Below are 9,532 nucleotides of genomic sequence, written 5' to 3'. Positions count from 1 at the left end.
TGAAACAAGTCGACCAATGGTGTAAAGTGTTTACATTAATGGGCGGGTCCTTTCGACGCTGCAGAGTGGCGTATGTTTTGATTGACGTTTAGGAGAACCAATCAGATATTACTATTCCAAGGCAACATCCAATCAGAAACGGCTGGGGTGTTTCTAATGTTCAATCAGGTGACGTAATTTTCTTAAAATAATTGTCTTCCGTACACTAAAGTTAGTTCCCGTTATCTATTTTTAATCTAGAATGTGTTCTTATTTTCTATTTAATCTAACCCCTTTTGACAAAAAGTGGAAGATTCGTGTTTTTAAGTTTTAACCTCATGACGTTTCATCACGTGCTCGTACTACTTCCGGGGTAGCTCTCTCTTCAGCATGCTTTTCTGAATTGTATACCGACATAACATGTGTATCTAAAACAATTGGAAAATAAAATGAGTTCTCAAAAAGGTAATGTCTCTCGTTCGCGAGCTCAGAAGCATAAAAACAACACGGCCTTCGTAAACAACAAGTACGGAGCGACTGTACAAGTGCAGGTATGAACCGTGAAGAAAACAGTCCTGTGTAGCTAGCTAGCATACACTATGCTCAACTAAAGACACTTTAAATGCATTAAATGTGAAATTGTGTATTGATATAGAGTTGGCAACATGCTGTTGTGTTGAGACCTTTTAGGAGACAAGGTTTTATTTTAACTTTTGTTAGTCTGTAGCCATCCTGAACCAAATTGCGTTAGCATTGTGAACAAATCGTGTATAAAAAGTCAAATTCAGATTTTTACAATGGACCTTTTCTGCTTTGGTCATTATTATCAATAACAATCATACAAGCATGCTGTTTTGGCAAAGCTATCTTATAACATTTCATTACAACACGTTCACCATCACTCTGCTTTTGTGAATTACAGAAAGCAAACTCCAAGATCCACGATGGTCTCTGTAAACACTGTAAGGGTGTTCTGGAGTGGAGAGTAAGGTACAACAAGTACAAGTCACTGACACAGCCCAAAAAATGGTAAGTAAGCTTAAGGTACACTTTGATTTACTGCTGATACAAGTTTGTATATATTTACTGTCGATGCCTATTTCTATTCAATTTATTTTGAACCCTCCTGTTGTGTTTGGGTCAAATCTGTACTACTTTCAACAACAATGAATATTGTGTTGCCTTGTGACATCCTCCCCAGTAGGCATTTCAACAGACAACATTATTGATCATCACTTTCATTGCATTTTGAGTGGTTTAGTCAACTTTGTTACACCTATGGTGTTCCCTGTCTGAAAGGACCGCCATAGGAAATGAATGGGTAACCCTAGATTATGTGCATCCATCACAAAGTACCCAAATTGTCAACATTTTTTAAATATTTTCCGTGCTATTCTTTGTATATTCACTGCAGTTATTCGTGTAAACCAGTAGTCTGAGACAGTTTACAGTTTAAAATTGTGTTTTTTTGTCGATGATTTTCCGTGTTAATGTACAATTAACAATTGTATTACACTGTTTTATAACAAGATGGTTGTTACCTATTTACATGTGCAGTTAAGCATTTTGGTATTTGTGCTTGGTTACAATTCTAAAATGAATCTCCTTTCTGCTTGTATGTTGTTCTTGTTTCAGTATCAAGTGTGCTCAGAGGACAGTGAAGGATGCATACCACATCCTCTGTAAGCCCTGTTCTCTGGAGCTAGACATCTGCTGCAAGTGTGGGAAGAAAGAGAAAATTGTTATTCCGTGAGTGAATCATATTTAGTTTTGTGTGTATATGTTGTCTGTGTGCAGATTCATGGGTAAAAAAGATAATTACATTCTGTGTTCTGACCTTAAGTAAATGATCAACTTTCCTGCTTGAGATTGGGATAATCTATTACTTCAGAGCCAATGTGTTTCATTCCCAAATTGCCACTAGTTACTCCTTAATGAGCCATTCATAGCATGTGTCGTCACAGTGTGCATGAGATGTGTTACATGTGTTCTTTATCTGCAAGGAGGACTACATCGTATGTATGTTATTAAGTTACTTAACATTGTTAATATGTACAGTATATCCGTCAAGCACATTCAGTGAATTCTACTGCAAGTCTGCCATCTTGTGGACAAAAGGATGTATTGCAACCTTGTCTTAACTAATGAGAACATTTTAGCTCCAGTCTTTACTTCTCCATTTAATGCCCTTAACTCTCAATCATTTTTCCATTGCTCATGTAAGACTTAAAGTCGCAGATGCCACTAAATCAAACTTCTTTTTCCTCTCACTGCAGAATTAACTCAGGAGACAATAATGATGAAGAAGAAGGAGAAGAAGAAGAAGGAGAAGTAAAAGAAGAGAAAGATGAAGAGAAAGGAGAAGTTAAAGAAGAAGTAAAAGGAGAAGAGAAAGATGAAGAGAAAGATGAAGAAAAGGGAGAAGAAAAAGTTGTTGAACAGAAAAAGAAAGTACGAGTACGAGCGAAGAAGGACTTGGATGACTCAGACAGTGATGATGATGATGATGATGATGATGATGAAGAGAGAGAGGACTTGCATAGTGGCTCAAAATCAAAGAAGACGCAGAACAAATCTGATGATCTCCCAGATGTGTCCCGACTCCGAGTCAGATTTAATGACTAAAGGCGAGTTTAAAGTGAAGTATGAGATACGAGAGGTGACCATACCCCCAGCTAACCAAATCTAATAACACAAAGTTCCTGGTTTGAGTTGAGTTAACAAAAGCTACCAACTAATTCACTGTGTATCTTTGGTGAACACGGACCAAAAGGTTTCACTATCTTCTGACTTTTCTGATTTAAAGATTTACAAAAACGAGAACATATTCGCCAGATTATTTTCAAAGATTGCCTGCCAGCTGGAAGTGTACTGTAATTAAAACATGTACATTAATGACATTCATTTGAATTTCATGTTTCCAAACTCCCGAACTTCTCACATCACTGAATTAATAGAGACTTGAAGTATCACTGAAAGCAGAAGTTGAGGCTTTGCATGAACTGACTCTGAAATATTGAGCCATGCACAATCTATATTTACCCTCAGAGGACGATCAGTTCCTCTTAGTCTAATACAAGCATCCTGCATCAATGGGTGTTGATTCAACTATTGAGCCTGAATTTTGATTCAGAAGAAAATTGGATTGTGTTATAAGTGTCTACTATTTTATGCACGTATATTACTGAGCATCAGCTAAATATTAGAAACACATCTCGGAAAGGAAATCATACAATACCATTTTATTTGTATTGCAAATAAAAGTATAACATGTTCCTCAAAATGACTCGTATGCTTTATGAATGTACACACCCATCTCCAATTTGTGTTATTACTGCCGTACAAATTGTGAAACCCTCCACTCCACCACTACAGCTTTTTTACTTCGCCACTTTAAAAACCGTTACATCTTTCACCTCCATTGTGTTAACATTTCAATGATAAAACGCTGCACACCGCCTGTTACCAGTATTGAAGCCTTACATTTTGTTCACTGCTACAGCTTCCCTGCGGAGTATTGTGATGCAGTGCAGTCAGGGCCGTCCCTCCCTACAGGCCGATCATGCAGGCTGCATGGGGCCTCACATTGCGCAGGGGGCCTCGGGCAGGGGACCTCGGCTTATGAGCTCGGCTTGTGCGCAGTTCTCCACGCACCCTGCAAAAATGTGTGTGTAGTTGTTGATACATTGCTGACAGAGGGAACTACATTTGAATACAGATTTAAGAAATATCAGTTTTTGAGCATGTAATAAGCATGTTTTGTCTTGACTATATTACAACTATACTATAATAAAATAATATAGTATTTATATTATTGAATTGATTGTGATTATTATTATAAGTAGAAGTAGTTTATTTGCATTAATTATATTTGAATCTTTTTGAGGCTAGTATTTTCACTATATTCATTCTGTAGTGGACTAAGATCAAAACATATCTTAAGTCTGCTTGAATGATTTATGTCTTGTCTGCATTGGTCCAGGAGATCATCAACCTCCCAAAGCTGCCACTACAAAAATCTGGAGATGTTGTCATTTCTCCACAAAAGTGAGTTACAGGAACTGTACCCACATCTCTGGATTGCAGTAACTCTTTCTGTTACAGTTGCGTCTGGTGAGAGGAGCTTTTCCAAACTGAAGCTTATGAAGACGTACATCCGGTCGTCAATGGCACAAGAACGCTTAATTGGCCTGGCTATCATAAGCATCAACGCACAGTTGGCACAGCAGCTGTCATACGATGACCTTGTCGATGACTGCATCCAGGAAATGCAGACGTATTCACCAGTAAACGCATACTGAACGACATACATGCACATTTACCATTTACCTCACTGTATACAAAAAAAACTGTTGATAATAGTAATAAACAGGAATTATATTTGCAAAGTACTTGTTTCCAAAAAAAAAAATGTCACTCCTGTCGGTGGGTGGGGGGAGGGCCTCATCTCACAATGTCGCTTGGGGCCCCAAGTTGACCAGGGACGGCCCTGAGTTCAGTCATACACTTATCTAGAAGAAAATGATGTAAACAAATTGTTATTATTTTAAGCTGCCATTTACACTTTTTGTCACTGAATAATAGGATGGGTATCAAAAACCAGTACTAAATTGGTGCAAGTACCTGATTGTTCAGAGTATATTTACGTATTCCGCACGCTGTTGTTCGGCTTTGTAACGCTGCTCGTTGTGGTTCTCATAATAGACGATATTGCAGAAGTGGAGGAAGAAACTGCAAATCCTGGACATTTGAAGAAGATGAACTTGCATCGGGCCATCCCTAAACCACATAGAAAGGCCACGGCACATGTCGATCCGACTGCTGTGACGAGAGTGAGCAAAGATGTAAAGCCCGTCGGTCCAAGCTACAATCACACTGCCAAGCTTTCTTCAAACAACTGGACTTTTAACAAGACGCTCTCCAACCTCATCAGAAAGAATATTCTAAGATTTCTGGATCCAGAGAGAGACATCTCTATTCTGAAGGGTACACTGAAGCCGGGAGATATCATCCACTATGTGTTTGATCGCCACAGCACCACAAACATCTCAGAAAATCTCTACCGTCTTTTGCCAACTGTATCCCCTATGAAGAACCAACATCACAAGCGCTGCGCCATTGTGGGGAACTCAGGGATCCTGCTGAACAGCAGCTGTGGGCCCGACATCGACTCTCACGACTTTGTTATCAGGTGTAACCTGGCTCCAGTGGATGAGTTCTCGCAGGACGTGGGCCGGCGGACTAACCTGGTGACCATGAACCCTTCAGTGGTGCAGCGGGCCTTCCAGGACCTGGTGAGCGAGGAGTGGAGGGACCGCTTCCTTCAGCGTCTCCAGAGCCTCAGCGGCAGTGTGCTGTGGATCCCAGCCTTCATGGCCAAGGGGGGAGAAGAGCGTGTGGAGTGGGCCCTTCGTCTCATCCTGTCTCACACCGTGGACGCAGTGGCGTAGTGGAGGCCCCCGCACCCCCCGCGGTGCGGGGGAGCCCCGGAGTTTAGGGGGCCCCGCCCCCACTGTAGGCTATCCTCTTAGATTTCGTAACGCGGGAACAGGGTACAGAGGGCGGGCCCCCCCCCCCCTCCCTGCTATGTTGCTACTCATGTGTACGCTGCCTGTAGTAGTACAACAGTGTATCATTATAATTATTTGCTCATCTGCGATAGGGCTAGCCGGCTGATAACTAATGTTCATTGGCAGGCTGGGCAGCGTTCAAAACAAAGCGGGAAGCATTGCTCATATAAATAACGTTCATTAGTTGCGTTGCCGGTAAACATGAAAAATGAAGCGCCACTACCCAAGCGGTGCTCAGAAAAGCAAAATGAGAGCGAAAGCCGAACAGGAGAGGGCAAAACTACCTAAAATAAGGTCATTGTTCCGGCAGGCAGCAAAGGTAGACGTAGACTCTAACGTTACTGCAGATAGACCGCTAGCAACCCCCCCCCCGGCCCCCGGCCGTCAGCTCCGAGTCCAGGGAGACAGCCCAGCAGCCCCGTTACAGCCGAGCCAGCTAGTCGTGCCTCGCGCTTCGAGACAGGTTAGACATTAGAATAATATAAAGTTTTATTCGCCATAACCAGTATGCTACAGGTTACATTGGAATTGGAATCTAATCCGTTCATTTTTGCAGGTCAGCAAGAAGTCAGCTGTGCCCCCTCCGAGGCCAGTTCAGACATAGGCATAGACAAGGCTGCCCAGCCAGCTAGCCGTGCCCCCACAGACCCCAGCAGCCCCGTTACAGCCGAGCCAGCTAGTCGTGCCTCACGCTTCGAGACAGGTTAGAATAATAGAAAGTTTTATTCGCCAATCGCCATAAACAGTACGAGTCAGTATGCTACAGGTTACATTGGAATTGCAATATAATCCGTTCCTTTTTGCAGGTCAGCAAGAAGTCAGCTGTGCCCCCTCCGAGGCCAGTTCAGACATAGCCAAGGTTGCCCAGCCAGCTAGCCGTGCCCCGACAGTGACAGCAGCTCCCACCCACCCCAGGGACACGTTGGCCAGCGACAACTCTGTGACTGAATACCCTACTGATAGGGGGAAATTCCCTGTAGATTTATTAGACGATGATGTTAAACGGTACATTCTGAATAACGGGCCATGCAAGCCTGAAGGGCCATTCAAAAGGGATGGGAAGGGAAGGTGCTTTTCAAAAGAGTTCTATAACAAAACATCCAAAATTGGATGTAGAATTCCACGAAAGTGGCTATGTTACTCGCCATCTATGGACCGGGTGTACTGTGAGCAGTGCTGGCTGTTCGGTGACAGACCGTCTGCCCATCGCCTCCACCAAGCGTGGAGAATAGGAATAAATGATTGGCAGGGTCTCTCTAAAAAGATTAAGGAACACGAATTCTCTCGCTCTCATTTGGCAGCATGTGTCGTGTATGATACGTGGAAAAATAATCTGACCATTGACGCGCAAATATCATCTGAGTTTAAGAGAGAGGTGGGGTTTTGGACCGAGGTCCTAACCAGAATAACTGATGTTACACTAACACTGGCCTCTCGCAACTCTGCTTTCCGGGGTCACAGAGAGAAAATAGATGATATAGATAATGGTAATTTATTATCTACCATAGAACTTATGGCGCGTTATGATCCAGTTCTGCAAAGGCTTATTGAAAGCAAAAAGAAGGTGCACTACCTAAGTCCTCAAACTCAAAACGAAATAATTTCATTGCTATCGAAAAAAGTGCAGGACACAATCATCACAGACATACAGAATGCAGAATTCTATTCGATTATAATGGATACTACCCAGGACATTTCAAAAGTAGACCAACTGAGTCAAGTGTTCAGATATGTTACTATAGCAAATGATGAAAATGGAAACCCTACAGAGGTGAAAATAAACGAAAGTTTTTTGGGCTTCCATGCAGTCACAGACCAAACTGCTGCAGGTCTAGAGAGAGAAATTCTCGAATCGATGGAGAGAAAGGGGATACTACTTGGGAAGTGCCGCGGACAAGGATGACGGGGCTAGCAATATGAGTGGCGTCTACTCCGGTGTACAAAAACGCATAAGGGATAAAGAGCCCAACGCAGTGTACATTCATTGTGCTGCGCACAATTTAAACCTTGTACTCAATGACGCATGCCAAAATATACCTGAGATAAAAGACTTCTACGACACTGTTGAAAGGCTATATGTATTCTTTAGTGGAAGCATCAAACGATGGGAGCTTTTGGAAACACACCTCTCAGTGCCCAAGGCTGGCCAGCCTACACTGAAGAGACTATGCCCGACACGATGGGCATCAAGACAAGACGCCGTCCAATCATTGCGGTTCCGTTATGCTGACATTATGCAAGCGCTAACTAAGATAGACTTGCTCTCCAAAAAAAGCGAGGAACGTGCCGAGGCGACTGGCTTGAAAAAGGCCATGGAGAGCTTTGAGTTTGTTGTAATGACTGTAATACAGGGCAAGGTCCTTGAAACAGTCAACATTGTGTCCCAAGCTCTCCAGCGCAAAGACGTGGACCTCTTACAGGCGACAGCAATGCTTGGTAACGCAACCGATACACTTGCCCAACTCCGAGGAGAGTTTGATGGCTTAAAAGCGCACGCGCAAGACCTGGCATCCTCATGGGGTGTCCACAGTCTCTTCAAAGACAGACGCGCAAGGCGCACAAAGAGGCAACAAAAATCGATTTGTTGGAATGAGCGAAGTTGCACAGCGATTTTCTTTTCTGCTTCCCCGCGAACTTTTGCGCGCAACAGACAAGGATCTGTCTGAGTCCGCAAGTGCTTTATCAGGCCAGTATAAAGACGACCTGTCAGCCGAGTTTCCTTTCCAGATCCTGTCTCTCCGTAATGCTCTTAGGCCTACTATAAAGAAAATTGAGCGTGGAACAATCAAAGACCTTGCACAAACCCTGCTCATTGAAAATCAGTCCATTTTGCCAAGTATCCCCGATGTTGCCACAGCACTGAAATTGTTTTTAACTATACCCGTGACTGTTGCCAGTGCTGAGAGATCTTTCTCAAAACTTAAATTAATAAAGACATATTTGAGGAGCACAATGTCGCAAGAGAGACTGTCTGGGTTAGCAGTCCTTAGTATTGAGAGCCGACGCGCGCGCAGTATAGATTTAAAGACTGTTATACAGGCCTTTGCGCAGAAGAATGCCAGGAGACGTGCTCGTATAAAATAATAGGCCTACAAAGCAGCTCCTGATTGCATCCTCTTTGTAGCCTATATAGGATGTGTTTTATTTGCTTGTTTTTTGTAGGCTACTTTTCTTTTATACAGAATGTTATGTGAACCGTTCCGTTGTGTGAACTCCAATGATGATAGGCTATAACGTTCTACAATATACCTTCATGTTACAAAAAATACACAGCCACTTGTTTGTATTTGTCAATTATGTTTCAATCAGATGTATATTATTATACAGTTCCTACTGACCTTACTGTTTAAATCAGATGTATATTATACAGAAAGTTCCTACTGACCCTATACTGTTTAAATCAGATGTATCTATACAGAAAGTTCCTACTGACCTATAGGCCTACTGTTTACAAAAGATGCCTGAAAAAATAAACATTTAAAAAAGTGGCCGCGATGTCTATCCCATGTCACTCTATTATTGATTTAGGGGAGGGGGCGGGGCCCCATGGTCCGACCTGCGGGGGAGCCCCGAAATATTGCGCAACGCCACTGCGTGGACGTGCGCACCGCCTTCCCCTCGCTGCGCCTTCTCCACGCCGTCAGAGGGTACTGGCTCACCAACCATGTCCACATCAAGCGTCCGACCACTGGGCTCCTCATGTACACAATGGCCACTCGCTTCTGTGATGAGATCCATCTGTACGGCTTCTGGCCCTTCTCACACGACCCGCAGGGTAAACCGGTGAAATACCACTACTACTACTACTACTCTGAACTTGAAGTACGAGTATACGTCCAGCTCCAGCCCTCACACCATGCCTCTGGAGTTCAGGACCCTGAGCGCGTTGCACAGACAGGGGGCGCTGCGGCTCCACACTGGAACCTGTGACGCCGACAGGAGACCAGAAGGAGCTCCAGAGCAAGTAGCTGACAACACATCTC

The 9,532-nt window shown here is 43.3% G+C and overlaps 2 protein-coding genes across 2 annotated transcripts; both read left to right on the top strand.

The window, feature by feature from the left end:
• The first annotated feature begins 201 nt into the window (after positions 1-201).
• On the top strand, positions 202-3,262 carry cunh9orf85 (chromosome unknown C9orf85 homolog). Its single transcript, XM_034238378.1, has 4 exons — positions 202-530; positions 902-1,008; positions 1,615-1,728; positions 2,256-3,262. Exons 1-4 carry the CDS (start codon positions 429-431, stop codon positions 2,602-2,604), a joined length of 672 nt encoding a protein of 223 aa, XP_034094269.1. The 5' UTR covers positions 202-428; the 3' UTR covers positions 2,605-3,262.
• Positions 3,263-4,004: 742 nt separating this feature from the next.
• On the top strand, positions 4,005-9,532 carry LOC117560994 (alpha-2,8-sialyltransferase 8B-like). The gene is given in 5 exon segments (XM_034238150.1): positions 4,005-4,026; positions 4,615-5,411; positions 9,117-9,362; positions 9,364-9,494; positions 9,496-9,532. Coding segments are annotated over 5 exon segments (1,218 nt in total). The 3' UTR covers positions 9,518-9,532.

The sequence above is a fragment of the Gymnodraco acuticeps genome, unplaced genomic scaffold (genome assembly GCF_902827175.1).
Source record: "Gymnodraco acuticeps unplaced genomic scaffold, fGymAcu1.1, whole genome shotgun sequence".
Classification (NCBI taxonomy): domain Eukaryota; kingdom Metazoa; phylum Chordata; class Actinopteri; order Perciformes; family Bathydraconidae; genus Gymnodraco; species Gymnodraco acuticeps.
Note: the sequence above shows the minus strand (reverse complement) of the source record. Positions and strands in the feature narration are given on the sequence as shown.

What these genes read in the sequence shown, in the direction of transcription:
- cunh9orf85 (XM_034238378.1), top strand. Translation starts at nt 429, where the DNA reads ATGAGTTCTCAAAAAGGTAATGTCTCTCGTTCGCGAGCTCAGAAGCAT. An exon ending in CTGACACAGCCCAAAAAATG is followed by an intron (nt 1,009 to 1,614) that starts GTAAGTAAGCTT and finishes TTCTTGTTTCAG; the next exon opens with TATCAAGTGTGCTCAGAGGA. An exon ending in AAAGAGAAAATTGTTATTCC is followed by an intron (nt 1,729 to 2,255) that starts GTGAGTGAATCA and finishes CTCTCACTGCAG; the next exon opens with AATTAACTCAGGAGACAATA.